This window comes from Passer montanus, unplaced genomic scaffold, assembly GCF_014805655.1.
Source record: "Passer montanus isolate IOZ18808 unplaced genomic scaffold, ASM1480565v1 scaffold1, whole genome shotgun sequence".
NCBI classification, from domain to species: Eukaryota; Metazoa; Chordata; class Aves; order Passeriformes; family Passeridae; genus Passer; species Passer montanus.
In genome coordinates, this window is record NW_024356504.1 from 8,447,518 (window position 1) to 8,464,827 (window position 17,310).

Consider the following 17,310-nt stretch of genomic DNA (forward strand, 5'->3'; position numbering starts at 1 on the left):
AACCTGAAAAAAAACTTGAAAAAATATATCTCTGATATCAGAGTGTCAAGTACAGCAAAGCTGGGACTACAGTTGGATCCACAAGTCTCAAAGAGGACCTCAAACCCTCTTTAATACCCAGCTCTAGTTTTGCTTTGTTGTGGCAGTGGGTCAAAGCACACTGCTGTTCCTCAGAAGGCTATTTTTACTAAAAACAAGACTCACTTTTCTTCATGCCCAACAGTAAAGACTGGATCAGTTAAGATAATATGTGTTTTTTCTTATTAAGAAAATGTTTATTCGCTGTCCCTAAAGTAACAAATGGAACAAAATGAATCTATGTGTTATCAGAAAACATGCTTTTTTTAAAACACAAAATTTTATCTGTATTGTGAAACAACCAAATTTTCACTACTTCTATAGAACTAAATTCTCCCACAATCTGAAATTTATCCTCGTCATGAAGGTAAGCCCCCTGAATGCTGAAACCTTCAGGTTAAGTATTTGCCTTTGGACCATACACAGGCACACCATGTGGGTGGGGTTTGGTTTAAAAGGTTTTCTAGTTTTCTCTCTTTTTCAAACATTTTTTCAGAAACATAGCAGTCATCACAAGAGTTTGTAAACTACTGTGATCTTAGAAACACCATCAATAACTGAACTTTTTAATGTTAGCAATGGTACATTTAACTGTAATCTCTTAAGAGTAATTCTTCTGCAAAGCATCTATTTCTGAGTTATTCCTTATGGCAAAATAGATACATTTTCTCCTCAGTTCTGTTATTGCCCAGGGAAAGACAGACTACTTTTTTTAAACATTAACAACCATAACTTTAAGAAAGCAGAGGTACTGATTTCCTAACCTAAAGAAATTTTTATTACTTCTACTTTCTTATTCAAAGTTTTGGGGGGTGGAAAGATGTACTCCACTTACAGAAATTAAAAACCTTCTGTTTCAACATTGTGAACAAAACTAAAAGCTTCTCAAATTTAAATACCTAATTTGTTTTAATTCATCCACCTCCATACTACTGGCAGTGCCAGTGCTGGGTCAAGAAGATGAACCCTGTTCTTTTCCACAGGATAGTGAGACTACGTCCCTCTCTCCAGCTGAATGACCTTTTACAGCACACCGTGATCCTGATGGCAGGAAAGGACCTACTGAAGCACTGGGGGAATAAACAGCATAGCCAACAGAATATGGAATGGGAAGATGTGCCACCTGCTGTAAAATGCTGCAAACATTCAATGCCATCTCAGACACCGCTGAGGTCAACAGCGAAAAATGAAATTGTTCAGCCTTCTTTAAAAATGTAAGGCGTCCATCCAACAGGATCCCAAAGGAAACTGGCGACCTTAGATTCTTCCCAATGCCCACACCCCCCATCCAAATACTGCCTATGTTATTTTCCAGGGTAAACAAAGAATTTCAAAACAGACTTGTTTAAAACCTTCCAGATTTCAAAGAACTGTTACCAGGAATCCTGTCACTAATCTTCAAAGCTCTTCAAATACAAAAACTTGAATTTTCTTAGGTACTTCACTGTAAGTCCTTACCGCACAGGCCAAGAGAAGCACACACTGTGAGTAAGTGCTCCCAGAGGATTAGATCAGCTCAAGTACAATACTACAGTAAACCCTGAAATGTACTTTCAAGTAGCAACCAAAGATCCATTAAGAAGTGGCACAACTCCTTTGTACTTGTTTACTACTTTTCTGCCCTAAAGAACAGAGCAGAGAAGACTAAACCTATGCCCCTGGGTTCTGCCAGACAGGTTACTGAAGGTGATGATTATAATCATTATGAGGATTATCAACGCTATCAGAATCTGTGTAAGAAAGCCACATGCATCTAATCTTTCGTTGAATAAATCAAGCAAAACAAAAAATTCCTTTCAAACACATAGTCATTCTGATAACAGAGCTGCTGTTCAGCTTGTCTACCATTTAAAAGGTACATCTGAAAATCAAAATTGTATTATAAAAGCCAGATTACTTAATTTAAAAATAAAAAGTGTGCACAGAACTACAGAAGTATGACATGAACCATGCATCAGTGTGAATTTCAGTGTGACTGCAGTAATACAAATGAATCAGCTCATATACTGAGCTGTGCTACGTGCTCAGCAGAGTCCTTCCAGATAGAGGACACATTCCAGTCATTACTCTGTGGCTACTTACTCAGCTGTGATTTAATAAAAGAATTTTAATCAAGTTTGAGCTCATTATGCCAAAACCAGGTTAGCTTTTTCTGCAGCTATGCATGTTCCATTTTAGCTTTCTCATTGGCAAGCAAAACCTCTTTCTGCAGGTCAGAGGTAGGGGCAGAGTGAGGGGATGCTCTTCCAGCTATCACCATCTCCTTATATTGGCAGATGAAACATGGACACTTAAAACCTAGGAGCTTTTCCTCTGCAAATGAAGAGTGACAAAAACAAATTCTTAATTTCTCTTCACCCATGCTCACAGTATGATTCATTTTATTCACTGGGACTGCTCCCTGAAAGTCTGTGGACATGGTCTACTCTAACTACTTTCAATTAGGTTTGAATGTTCAAAATCATGTTCCAGAATGCATATTCAGATCACAAAATAACAGCCCAATGTCAAGAATGCAGAGTGGGAGATGCAAATCCAAGACACTCCAACATGCAATTTACTGATTCTTCTATCCCCGTGGTAGGTGTGCCTTGTTACTCTACAGAAAACAGAAGCTCAGCCATACAGTATACTGAACATGAACATCTCTGAGCATCAGTTCCTGTCAGAGGCTCAGCTTTTTATTATTTGAGTTATGATGACTTAGTAGCTAATGTTTACCATGAGTCCAACTCAGAGAAAAGCAGACAATTGCTATTCCTCATGTCAATTACAGAAACAGATGATTCTAACTGTTAACTTGAATCCTGATTTTCCCCACACATCTTGCTTCAATACATACTATAACCTAACTGGGTTTTCCTGGGGCCAATCAGACTGCACAGGTGTTAATCTACAGAAATGTAACATCGTAAACAATTAATATAATTTAATTTAAAATAAGCATCTATCAAGTGACAGTGCTGGGGAAAAAAAACACCTGAATTCTCTCATACCTTGGCATAAAACTACAATGTTATTATAATTAAAACGTGTCTTCCAATTTCAAACTGAAATTCTGACTTTTAACCAAATGAATCAGTCCAGTTGCTCTATCAATTAGAATTCTCTCTTAATTACTTCTTGAAGATACATGATAATAACTGAAGTCCCACTGCCAATTATGAGCATCTGCTGACTTACAGGAACAGATTTACTCCCTCACAGCCCCATATTCATAGCCAAATGTAAGACAATCCCCTTAGAGCTGCAGGATTGGTGTGCAATGTTTAACTACCTGCCCTTCCTGAGAGGCAGGCTCAGGTGGTGCTGCCTGCCCCGCACAGACACCGGTGACCCCGGCTGCACCTGCGTGTGCGAGGAACGCAACAGGGAGAGCTGGCCTGTGCTCTCAAAGCACAACAGGGAGAGCTGGCCTGTGCTCTCAAAGCAGTGTCACATCCCTCCACGGAACCCTATGGCACAGCTACCCCCACCCTACCTCACTGCAGCTTACATTACACCCAAACACAACAGCTGAGGCAAGAATATGGGGCTGTGAGGGAGTAAATTTCACCACTTAGGTCAAGCACTACTCAAGTGCTAGAAAAGGTATCAAGACATCTTACTGACTTTATCTACATCTGGATCAGACCTTTGGAAAAGCGTGTGTAGAAAACATGCTTCATAAACCCACATATCTCCAAGAAGAGGAAGGTAAGAACTGACTGCCCGCATTCAGGTAGGCACCTGCTGTTGACCAGTGTTGCAAAAACGTAACTACAGGTCTGACTCCAGATGCACAAACAGCCTATGAACTGTAGGTTTGGCTGCATTTAGAAGAACCAGTCAGATTCTGGAACAGCACGATTTATTGAATACAACATGCAACGTTCCTCTGGACTGAGGGTGAGAATGCATTAACTGCAGAGCAGCTGCATACAGCACTATCAGTGCCACTGCAATCACAAGCTTAATGCCCTAGGTCAGCGCTCAGCACAGCTGAGGACACAAGGCTTACCAAATTAATCTGAGTCTCTGCTGGGCAGGGGGCAAGGAGGACAAACCTGTCCGTCTGTCCCTGCAATTTCGCTCAAGTTCTCATCCCTCGTTGGAAGCAGAAGTGGGGGACATTTATATCTTAGTCACTGCTACTGTGCTAAGTGCTGTGGGTGGGACTGCAGTCAAATCTTCTGTTCTTTGTGAGCATATTTGCAGAATATGTCTTGGTAGGAAGTGTGCTTGGTTACCACAAAACATTTCTGGGTATCAAGCAGAAGAACGAGACCACAGGGCCTACGCCTCACCTGGCACTGCCACCCCCAATGCCACAGCAACACAAACCACAAGCCCTCCAGGCAATTTCCACACTTGCACCTAGAAGCACCATTGCATATTGAGCTTTGCACTTTCTTCACTCCTTTACACTTGTAACAAGCAGTATTCAGCAAGAGCAGTTAGGTGAACACTGAGAAGAAAGGGTGTAACTTTATTTAATCAGATGTGGCCCAAAAGAGTAATTAAAATCCAAAGTAAAATACACAAGCTTTCCATTTCAACACATACTACAGAATATTAAGCAGTAGGGTGCAGATTTTAAAACCCTCCCTGCTTTAATTGGTAATTCTTGAAATGTTTAGTAGGTAGCTGTGGCTCCTTCTCAGCTAATGAAAACAACAATAAGAACTGGGAGTGGTTTCTGCTCACAGCTATCTGAACTCCCTCTAATACAAGAAACTATCTTGGTTGCTTCCAAAAGGAAAGTCAAAGTTAAGATGTGAAAACCATATCAAAAGCAATTCAGAAATCGTCCAACCTCCTGGAAGTATTCCCTCACTCCACAACAAAATTCTTTTCTTCACTTACAGCCTGGAACTGTCCAAGGGTAACATATGATTTTTCACAACATACTTCAAAGAAAAATTATCACCAATTCATTACAGTTCTATTTTGGAAAAAACTCTCAAATCAAGTAAAGGACAGAGAAGAGCTTCAGTGTTTATTAGAGTAAATATCCTATTCATCAAAGTAAGAGGCTTCCACTGAGTAAATTATATTTTGATTTAAACAAATACAAAAAATAGCAGAGTATCTGAGTTCAGTGCAGACTGTGATATCTCCCAAAGTTTTCTTCATTCCTTAAATTCTTTCCTTTTCCATGGTATCCTTCTACACAGACAAGGCACCACATCTTTGCCAGCCTTTCTTTAAAAGTAAAGGCAAACACATCTGCAGTGCCTGCTCTGAGCCTTAACAGACTGGAGTAGAAATCATGAAAGTGTTTCCTGGGTAAGAAACCATTAACCGCTTCCACATACAGGTAACATAAAGTGGTCACTGGTCTAAGTAATTTCAATTTTGCAAGCTCCATTGAGCATAAGTTTCAAATTGAATATTGCTGTTCTCAGGCTACAATGCTGCCACTGCAGACTTTGCACTTCATTATATTTTCAGAAAGACTCCACAAGGGGGGCAAATTTGGAAACTGACAAAGCTAAATGCCATGAAATGGCTCACCCTTGACTGGACAGTTAGACTCCTGCATCCTTTCTCTCTCCCAGTTCCAGTGCCCTCTTGGGAAAGAGTTTCACTAGATTAAGCAAAATGAAGAAAATAGAGCCACTAGCTCTAACTCAATTTAAATTTTACTACAAAATCACCAGTCACAAGTCCTCCAGGCAGAGACCCCTGATCACAACGTGGGCATCTACAGCCCTCGACCTGAGCTGCATTTTCACTCCCCTGCAATGATTTGGACTCACCTGTTTTTAACAAACACAGAAGATGGATGCATTTAACCACCATAACAGTTCAACATAACTGAAGTTGGTTAGTGGGACAGACACTGTGTGTGAATATTGGTGGCACCACCCCTGCTTCAGGCTTGGATTTGCCATTCCATAACAGAAACAAGTCACAGGACAAGAGCACCACAGACTAATTAGCACAGAAAGATTGTCCCTTCGTACACTCCGGCTGCTAATGGGAACTGGAGCTGAACCATGCGCTCCTCCAAAAAAAAACTTTCCCCAGCAAAATACAACCAGTAACTGTGTCAGCAGGGAGCTTGTCTGTGATGCTTTTCACAGAGACACCCATCACGGTCAGAATGTTATTAACAGCTATTTTGACTGAATATTCTCCGGATCTGCTACTCCACAGCTACATTTTGGAACTAAGTGCAAAGCCATGGCCAAGCACATCATTAATCTCTGTTGCCTGGAGGCTTGGCATTTAAGGATTGCAATTTTCATTTTATTTCTTCAGCCTTTTTTAGGAAACAGATTATGATAGAAGCTAGGAAAAGAAGCCAAAAGCAGCACAAGGACTGGGGCAAGCTACTACAAAGCAAAACTGGAACTACAAAGATACCTGTTGTTCTGGAAAAGCCTCTTATTATTGACTTTCTGAAAGTCACATGGAAAAATAAACACTTTCCCATCACAGTCCAGAGCCCAGCCTGTCTGGATTTGCAACAATTTTTGCAGATCTCATTTCCATTGGTACAAAGCATTTTTCTTAGAAGAAATGGTACAGTCTGCTCCAAGTTTGTGTTTCAAAACCCAGTTTTCCTCTTCAGACACCACTCTCTGGCTTTACTCAGCAGATACCTCATAGTTTTCATATTTGGCAAATACCAAGTGCAACCTGTATACTACTTACAGGTTTAATTTCTCCCTTACAATCTATACATTTTTCAGATTTAAAAGAAAGAGCACCCGAGCCAGAAATAGACCTGACTACAAACTGGTACTGTAAAATATGTATCAGACAGCTTCATAATTTATTTATGATAAACCTACAGGAGAAATAATGATAAGGGGATTTTCACTCAGGTTTTCTGACTTGGCAGTGCCTGGTACAGCATGAAATCCTCTTAAAACAACATGCAGTTTAACTCAAAAGTGACAAGTACACCATTTCAAGAAACTAACTTGGAAGCCTGAGTCCTGGCACTCCTAGCTCAGCGCCTGCCCCCAGTCACCGTGCTGGCACAGGAAGGACTGAACTACAGAGTCCCACCACAGCCAGCTGGGCACAACCCAGCTGCTCTCCACTGCAGATGCACTAAGCTGCAGCCAGCAGCAGGACAAGCAAGCAAGGACAGCTGCAGCAAAGCAGCCGGGGTGAGCCAGCAGTGCCCAGCTCCCTACAAGCACAGAGGGAGCGAGGTGCCCGTCCCCGCGGTGCCAGCACCGCAGCCCCGCCCGGCTGCCAGCAGCCCACACAGCAGGGCCCTCCCGGCCACGGCCTGGCCCAGCGCCGCCCCCGCGCTGCCACACAACCGGCCCTGCAGAAGCAGCTGCTGGACCACGGCTATGATCAGTGTCTTGTGGACATGGCTCACTCCACAGGCTTAAGTAAACGAGTGCATAACAGAAATTAGCAATTACTGTCTCCTGCACTTGGGCTGCTGGCCATTCATACCATAGAAAACCCCCAGAATTCATTTAAACCTCTTCACATTTGCAGGACTTGTCTTCGTATCCCCACAACACACAGCATCTCTATTAAAAGTTCATGAAAAATTAAAAAAGTATCACATGATATATTAGCTACAGGTTTTAGAAAACAAACCAGAAAACAAAAAAAAAAAACCCAAAAACAGTTGCTCACTTGCTTTTCTTTCTGTGGGGGTAGAGGGGATCTGAAAGCAGTGCACCCAGTCAGTATTTGAAGGCACTACTTGTTTGAGAGGTAACAACCTTAACAGGCATATACTGTTCATTCAACGTGCCAAAAGCCATGTTAAAAAAAATTATAGTAGTTCTAACTCAGCACAAAACAAATATTTGAGTTGAAATGTCATTCCTCTATTTCCTTCACAGAATGAAGTACAGCAGTTTCATTTATTGCCATAATTAAACTACTAAAAGGCATGAAAGAAGAAGTACAGCAAGAGGGATGGACATCTTACTGCAGAATCAATGTGCGATATAACACACTACAGCAACTAATACAGCCCTGCAGAATTTGAAGAGCAACTGCTCCCCATGCTAACCCAAACCATAGTTCCTTTACTTATACATCCAGATTATGAGATTCCCCCCTGCTCCTCCTTTTCCAGACTTACCCCCATCTCCCTTTGAATTGTAGGGAGAATACCAAGACAGGTAGAAACCTCCTACACTAGATATACAACCACATAAATTCTGCCTGATTCAAGGTCTGAACAGAAGTTCATCACATTTAGTTAAAATATACCAAGCAGCACCCCAGGGGGAAGGAAGCTCACCCACACCAGACCAACACCGGCACCCCTGAGCTGTGCCATGCCCAGTTGCCAACCTCAGCCTGTGGACTAGAGGAGGACCCCGTGGAGCGGGCTGGAGAATTCTGCACGCGCAGAAGAAGCGTGGACCTGACCTTCCTGATACCTAATCCCTAATAAGAGCTTCCCTAATAAGAGCTTCCCAGAATGAGTACATGAACAGCCATCAAGCACACACTTCAACAGCCCAAAGGCACTTGCATGCTAAAGCACATTCTAAGTACTCCTTCAGTCATAAAGCATCATAGCCCCAGGCTAAATGCCTATAATCGGATCCACAGTTTGAGTAAGACTTTTCTTTAGGCCATGAGCTTAATGACAAATGCAGATGTGTCACTGGGTACATGACGCATTATGCCACCACACCTTCCAATTAACTGAAAACACAGGCACTCAAGTCACTGGAAAGAACATCACTCCAATAAGGTATTTTCCTAGGAGAAACAGGTCATAGAAATGCCTGCGCAGCTGGGATGCTCAAAGAGCCCTTTTTTTATATTCCATGCAGATACTCAAACACTGATCAATAACAGATCAACAGAACTAAATGATACATTCACAAGAAACTGCTCTTTATACATATCTGTGGAAGAAGAAACCATTATATTTTACTAGGAATAGAAATGTCCAAACTGAGAATTTCAACCAGCTTTAAAAACTTACAAATAAGATTTTTTGCAAAAAAACTTATGTTTGAGACTATGCCAAGAAAGCCACTGTATTCTCTTACTCTATATATAGCTACTCCTCCACATTCACTATACCTAGTTTTACACACATCCCCTCATACATACCTTTTTTTTTTTTGCCACTCCCTACATTCTCACTTGAGCAGAATCTAGAATTAGTTTTTTTCAGGTATTTTTAACACCCTGTGTTCCTGTAAGCTGTGTACAAACAGTATTGCAGCTACTTCTAGGACTACATCTGATCTGACAACAGAAGTTTTCTTCCACTATATGCAGGAACACAGTTTGGTTGGGAAGAGAAGAAACTTACATCCTCAGCAATATTCATGGACCACACCACATAATAATCAAACATTTCTCTAGCAGAAAAATAAATTGAGTGGATAAAAAGTTTACAGGGACTTGCAAAATTACAGCAGCTACAGGAGTTGGCTGCATAAGAAAAAAATTTCCAAATTTATTTTAGCATCTTTGGCCAAGAAAACACTTGAGGGTTTTTCACACTACACAAACATGGATAATTAAAATGGCTTTCCACACACTCTGCTAGACATCACTGACATCTAAGAGCCAGCAGACTAAACCATTATGCAGCTTCAGCTGCACTGATGACAAAGTGCAAGGCTAACAAATCTTTATAATTCCCTTAGCAGAATATTGTAAAAAGAACAGTAAGTAAAGGACACAAAAAAATTCAACCTCACATGATGATGGTGTCTTTGCTATCTGCAACAGCTGGTTGCCACTTTTGACCACTTCCAGGATAAACATACATTTCCTTCAGACCTTTGACCCACGCATGTGCTGCTGAGCAAACAACCCCAGGCAATACAGGAGTGAGTTGTCTCCAGCATATTTGCAATTCTTTGTTTTTTAAAGATATATTTTATAGATCTACTTTTGAGGAAGGTGACAATGACAGATGTAACATGCAGAGACTAAGCACATAAAGCTCCATTTCCAAAAAAATGGCATCTTCACTAAAAAGAAAGTAACACTCAGTCTAAAAAAATTCTGCCATTCCTATCAACATTAGCTGTCAGCAAACTCAAACAATGCTGATCATTCCTGTCTGCTGTTCTCTATTTCTTAGATGACCTCCAAACACCTTGAAAATAGAAAACAAATGCATGGAATACAGCTTAAAAGTAGCCTAGAAACTCACTAGCTGGCAGTGCAATCCAGTGCAGGATCTCTCCATGTTACTCTGGAGGGACTGGAGTACTTTTTTGTGCTGTAGATGGCATCTTGACAGGGCCCATCCCATAAACCCCTCCTTCTTTTCTCCTTGATTCAGCAGACCTTCTCCCTTCCTAACACAGTCTAATCATCCTCACACACATTACTCAACTCCTTGAAGGAAATCTACATTAGGAAATTAAATATTTTAGATGCAGTTCTGTAAAAGGAAACAAAAAAAACCAGCCACTGCTCCAGCAAAAATGATCAAAAATGCACACTAGTAAATGCTCCAAAAATCACAATGCAAGAAGCAGCATCTTTTGCATTTTGCTGTTATTTTGGTACAAAAGTCTGTCACAGGTGCCTCACAACAGAATACACACAGCCTGTTTTTTAAGCTAAACCAACACAACTGCACTCTTCAAGAGTAACTGCTGTGGAATTCTCAAAATAATCTTAGAAAATGTGATCCTCACAATACGTTAAACCCAAGGGAAGTGCATTTTAACAAGAACACAATACGTTTGATGCAAGAGCTGCAAAAGGATCTGTCACAGGTGCCTCACAGCAGAATACACACAGCCTGTTCTTTAAGCTAAACCAGCACAAGTGCACTTTTCCAAAGTAACTGCTGTGCAACTCTCAAAATAATCTTAGAGAATGTGATCCTCACAATACGTTAAATCCAAGTGTATTTTAACAAGAACACAATACGTTTGATGCAAGAGCTGCAAAAGGAGCCTTATTAACCATGGTATAGTTCATTTAATTTTAACATACAGAATGATTCCCTTAAAAATTGAAGTAAAACTTTTTGTCTATGTTCATGCTTGTTTTCTAAGCTACATTCTTCTCCCATTACTTTCAAAGCAGCAACCTGCTTATATATATTGCAATCAAAAATATTTAGTGCTAATAAAGGAATTATTCAATATTTTCCAGACTACTCTGCATAGTTCTTTCATCAGATATTCCTGTACTGTTACCTACTCTTGCTAAATACCACAACAGGGTGTTCATTTTCCAGCTAATGTTTCACAGTACAGACCACCATCTGCTCATTCAATAATATGGATTTTTACTTACTTGCTCTTAAAATGACACTTACCCAATAGCCTTATCTCAGTCTTGTCCTTTCCACAGAATATGCCCTCAAAATGTGGCATTTTTACAGTTACGGCCAGAATGACTCATTTAGATCCAGGCTGGTTCTGAAGCATTTAAACAACAGCTGATTTTAAATGCAGTTCTTTCAAAATGAATGTGCTATCTCCAATGAGAATTTACCAGAACGCACTCCTTACAGAATTTACAGTTGCTCTGACACAGGCAGGTGGAATTAAACACAGGAAAAAAGAATGGTCCATGCTGGCTAGTGAACAATTTACTGCTGTAACATGCCAGGCAATGTTGATTTCATTTATTTGGTGGAGAAATAATACAGCAACAAATTAGAGAAGTAACCATTCTTCTTTGCTTGTCAGGCCTTATGAAAAAAACATTTATGAGAAGCCAACCTACCTGGCTTTCAAAAAAGGCAGCCTGCTGCATTTTGCTCCTCCTCTAACAACTACACACCCCTTATGCAACATAAATTTGTCTCACTTCTTTCACCCATGATATTATCACAATGGAGCTTTCTTGAAAATCTGTCCCTTACCACTACAAGAAAACTCTTTAACTACTCCTCCTTCCCAGCTTCATTTGATCCTGACCTTTGCTATAGGACATCTATCTTGAACAGAAACTTCTCTATCACTAAGAAAGCAAATAAGCATACTAAGCAGGCTATCAGACAATAGTTTGCATAGACAAAATCAGAGAGACACTCAAGAGAAGAAAATAAAAGCAGCAGTGAAACAGTAAAATCACAGCCTAAGAAAAAAGGACATTTATTACAAATCCTTTATTTTTTAATTGACAGAAGCACTAACTAAGGGCCATCACTATTACAGCTTTTAAACCTGAAGGTGTAAACATGCATTGTTATTACTTCAGTTCACCCGAAGTCTGAATTACACTACCCAACCTCTGCGAGCAGAAATTGTCATCTTTCACTGCAGACCAGCATCATCCAGCTCTTTGTTGCTGGAGCAAAGTGTCTCTGAGCCCAAGCCCCCAGAGAACACAAAAGTACTGGCCAAATGCCACTGAGGATGCACTGCAGCAGTGCAGCAATGCCAGCAGACCTGCTGACCTAAGGCAACTTTGTTATGTATTGATATAAAAGCTCAGAGTAGAGAGCAGTGTCAGCAAAACCTGTGACACGTAAAATTTTCAGTAAGACACTGCAATTTTTAGGATTTTATGGCCTGTAATGGTCACTGCAGTCTTGGCATAAAGTGCCTATCCACAGCTTTCAATACAGCTTTTCAGCAGATGGGAGAATCCTGAATGTTAGCAACTACAGTGTCTTCCCATTTCTGCCTTACACAATAACAAGAAGCCTACCTGAATTCAGTTCCATATATCTACTGAAAATAATATCAGAATTACTTGCAGGTAGATCTTTGTGGGTCCCTTGCAAGTCAGGATAATTTGTGATTCTATCATTCTAAACCGCAAATAAAAACTGGCTAACGGGTGCTAGGTTCACACTTAGACTGACATTACGGCTCTTGTCCAACCCAAGTGATTCTAGGACTCTATGATTCTATGAAAGTAATATACAAATTTAGGTATTCTTGATGTTTGTGTTTTAATTCAAGATGCTTAAATCACTGTGAATTACAGCCAAACTGGAATGGATTTGCTGGACATCTTACATGGAGTACACATACATACACATCATATCTCTACATATTCTATAAAATTACATATATGTGACTGCATGCACTACACATATAGTGAGTAGCTAGGAATTACACTTTTACTCTATAGTAATATAACATATAGTAGCTAATAAATGCCTAATCAGTGTAGTCCCCATCTAGAGATGCTGGGTACACTCACATTTTCATCACAGGACCATTTATATTTTAACCATGTTTCTCCTATAGCTGTGCCCCCAGTCTCAGACCCCTGTAAGTTCCAAACCTTCTTCCAGTCTGTAGATGAAATGTGCTGCTGTTGTGCCACCACTCTCCTGCAAACCAGAACTCCCTTTCATCATATTGATAGATCAAAAACAGAATAAACCTACACAGGGCAATAAGCCTAGCTCCTTTAGAGCTCCATCAGCCTTTTTTGCTGTCTGATTCACCATGCTTGACAATGAACCAGAACCAAACACAAAAATCCAGGGAAATTGCCTTGGGACCTCCAACTTTAGTGTTCCTCAATGCACATAAAGTTTGCATTCATCTGTCTTTCACACCGACATACCATTAGCAGTCCACTTTCAGCCACTATAAACTAAAGCTTTTCTCCTCTCCATCTGACAAACTTTCCAACTCTTCTAACCTGAAGACACTCAAAACCAAAATCTTGTTACGAGTCCATGGCTTTATACTCAGCACCATTTACAACTAATGTCAAAGCAATTGAACAGTCATCTGTTCATAATGCTGAAAGTTAAGTAATTCATTAGCAAACATGGCATTTGTAGCTAACACTAATAAATTAATTTGCCATTCAAAGCTAATATGAAATCCACAGTATTCTGTGACTAAGAAAAAAAGATGGTCAAAAGCAAATACCATGTTTAATCAAAGGCTGTTTCAGCTGTACCTGTATTTGTCACACTTCCTACACATTCTCCACCCTCATCTTGACAGAGGATTATTGTAATGATTAACACTGAAGAATCCTGTGTGAGGAAGAGGGAACCATTTCACTTAACAAATGCTTAAGTGAGGTAAGAGAAAAATTACACATAATTACATTTGTTTTACCAAGCCTTGCTCCAAGCCACTAGCCCTTGAATACACTCCATATATTTTACCTTCTGTCATTTTCTTGTTTTTCCAAAGATGGACTGATCTTGCACATGTCTGTGACAACCTGTTTCTACTGGAGGGGTAGAAGGGTGTTCAGGCTTCTTTGAAATAAGGGTCCCTGCCAGATGACATTCCAAGTATCACTTTTAATTAAGCTTCAGCATGAATTGGGAGTTTTTGTATTTTTGGCAACTACTTAACAGTGTTCACACTCTAAATGTAACTGAGTTTTGAAATTAGCATCCATTCAAGAAGAAAGGGTAAAATAAATACTTCTATCTGACAAAGAGATAGCTGTACAAAAATCCACTTTTGCAGCAGAGGTAAGACAGACCAAAATGCATCTGGGAATGCAGAGGTGTTGCACCCCTGAGTCCTGCTGTTACAGGTAACAGGCAGCATGAAGGCATTACACATGACAGTTTCTCAGCAGCAGACCTCAGTATGACCTCTGTTCCCGTAACTTTCTACCTTCCCCAAGTATCCAGACAGCAGATACCATTTGTCCCATCTATGAAGAATCAATCAATTTAGAAATTGCATGAGGTTTCCATGGAAAAGACCACACAAATCCTTCGGTATTAGCTCAACCTAGCTCATTTTTATCTAATATAAAAATGGAGCCTAATATTGAAGGCTTCTCTTCGAGATTCCCCACCAAAGCTCCTGCTTCAGAAGACAGAACACACACAAAGTGAGCTAAACACAGCTCAGTCCCTAAGATAGTTACAGTTCAGCATATTTAATGTCTTGTTCTCTTAAAGCCACACACTACTACTCTTACAGACACAAAAATGATGTTCAAAGTGACTACAACATGCCTGTTTGAAATAAAAGGTTTCATTCCAAGCATACTACCCAGCAGCTACCCAGGGTAGCATTCCAATTCTTTATGCTGAAACTCGTGGATTTGAAAAATGGCCAAGACACCTCATACTCAGAAGCGCATGTCACCATAAAACGCAGTTTGTCTAGTCTGGTTTTGTCTCTAATAGAAACCCTTGCTTCTCATGAAAGCCTGGATTCAGAAAGCCATGTCAAGGCAGATAGCATCTGGCTCTGCTCTTTCCCCACACTGGATTGCCCGAGGAAGCACTTACTAGACATACAATACAGAACTTTCATGCCAATAATCTCTGAGGCATTTCAGCCAAATAGTACATACCAGCTTGAATACTGTGACTGTCCTTGTGTTTCTGCTGTTTCCTTCTTTCTTCACAGTAATTGGCTGCATAGTCCTACACACTCATTCTGCCAGGACTGACAATACAACAGGAGACTAACAAGCTTCAGGCATTGCTTTCTTGTTAGTACTAAAATGAGACCTATGCAAGCATAATCCTGTCAAGAATTAAGATAAAGACCTCTGGAAAGGAGCTCACAGATTTGCATTTCATTCCTCAGGATGTTATAGGTCATTTTATCTGCTAGATGGAAGATGAAACATGGGTGTACATGACTTATACTCCACACACTGTAATTTTTATGAAATCACAGAAGAATGCAAATGTGAACAAAATGAGCCCACAGGATTTTTCAACTTACCACCTAACTTTATGAAGAATATTATTTCTTTCCAGCTTCCTCCTCCCGTTAACTCTATATGGATAATGAATATATCTTGCCTTAAATTAAAACTAAATATTTGAGGAGGGGGCGCTTATTTAACAACAGTACTTTACACTCACACTCCATCCAGCGCTACTGGATAGGGTGGGGTCCAGCACTGCTCCGCTATGGACACAAAGCGGCAAGGATGCTGAAGATGTATACAGGGTCCTTATTTTGCCTTCGTAATTTCCCAAAAGAAGTTTCATGCATATACCACTAGCCCCGACTTATTTTTCCTAACTTCTTTTTATCGCCTCTCATCCGCACTCCCGGTCAGGGTCTGTCTCGAACAGCAGTCCCTGAGTTGCCCGAGGCCGGGTATGCCCAGGGCGCACAAACCCGAGGGGCTGGGCAGGCTCCGGCGGCGCCGATCACCGCCCCGGGGGCAGCCTGCCGGCGCAGGGGAGCGCTGCGGCGGGAAGGGCTCCCGGCGGCGGCTCTCGCTCGCTTCCCCTTCCTAGCTCCGGCTCGCCACAGGTCCCCGGGGCGCGGGGGCGGCCCCTCGCTCCGCCGCTGCCCCGGCTCCGCAGCGCCCCGCGGCAGGTGCTGCCCCATCCCTCCGAGGGCCCCCCGGCGGCCCGGCCCCGCTCCCGCCGCCGGCCGGACACCCCGCGGGGCTGGCAACCCCGGCCCGCCGCCAGGGGAAGTTTCCCGGCGGGGGAAGGTAGGAGGGTCCCGGCCCGGGACGGGGCCGGGCGGGGCGCGGTGCACTTACAGCCGTTTCTCCTGCGGCTGCAGCTGCCGGTGCATGGCCAGGGAGAAGCCGAAGAGGCTGCCCGTCTCCCCGCTCCAGCTGATCACGTTGTCCGTGTCCAGGTTGAAGGCGCCGGCCAGCCCCGACAGGAGGGGCAGGTAGAGGACGAGCAGGGCCGCCATCTGCTCTTGCCCGGCACGGGAACCTGCCGCCAGCGCCCTCGCCGCTCCCCGCGCTGAGCGCGCCCGTTGTGCCGCGCCGGGCCCGCCCCGCCCCGCCCTCCGTGTGCCCGGCCCCCGGCACTGCACAAAATGTCCCCGGGCCGGGCCCCTTCCCCTGGGAGGGGCAGCCGAGGGCGTAGCCCCGCCCGTGAGTCGCCCACCGCCTCCCGGGGCCCCCAGGGGGTTCACCGCCTGCCGCGGCCCCGGACTCGGATGTCTTTGCCCTTCGCGACGCTAAATGAAGCCGTACCGAGGGGCGGGTCACGGCCGCAGGTGAGGACCGGGCCGTGGCCCGCGCGCACCGCTGGGGAAAAGGGCAGAGAGCTCCCATGGCGGGGGCCGGGATGTGTTTGAGACATCACACCGTGTCCCCTGCGGGGCTGATACCGGACTGGCTGCGGCTCAGCAGCATCAGGTCGGTCCGGGTACCGACCACGGGCATAACACATGGCCCAAGGGTGCTAAGGTTGATCCAGACCTATGGACAGCATGACCCCAGTATTCAGTCTGTATTCCCCAAACAATACATGCAAGAGAAGAAAAAAAAAAAAAAGAAAAAAGAAAAAAAGAAAAAAAATATCTCTCTTCCAGATTATTCACAGGTCACATGAGAACAAAGACTGAAGACTACCAGAATATCCTCCTCCTCCAGCATGTCTTATCTCTGAACGCATCTGAAAATTTCTTACTCCTACCTTTTAATTGT

General features: G+C 42.5%; 1 protein-coding gene and 1 long non-coding RNA gene across 6 annotated transcripts in view; one reads left to right on the forward strand and one right to left on the reverse strand.

The window, feature by feature from the left end:
* Window positions 1-3,924, forward strand: part of LOC120513597 — a 37,254-nt gene extending 33,330 nt beyond the window's left edge. For 3 of the 4 annotated variants that reach the window (XR_005630318.1, XR_005630333.1, XR_005630337.1), the window contains one exon: window positions 1,062-3,924. This is a non-coding gene — a long non-coding RNA (uncharacterized LOC120513597). Of the gene's footprint in view, window positions 1-1,017 lie in introns of all 4 variants that reach the window. The other variant, XR_005630313.1, reaches the window with a different exon arrangement.
* The window catches only part of ITGA6 (integrin subunit alpha 6), a 43,084-nt gene extending 26,408 nt beyond the window's left edge, over window positions 1-16,676 (reverse strand). For both annotated transcript variants that reach the window (XM_039732804.1, XM_039732886.1), the window contains exon 1: window positions 16,405-16,676. In XM_039732804.1, coding sequence (XP_039588738.1) covers window positions 16,405-16,565 — 161 coding nt within the window. In that variant the 5' untranslated portion in view covers window positions 16,566-16,676. The remainder of the gene's footprint in view (window positions 1-16,404) is intronic.
* Window positions 16,677-17,310: the final 634 nt, after the last annotated feature.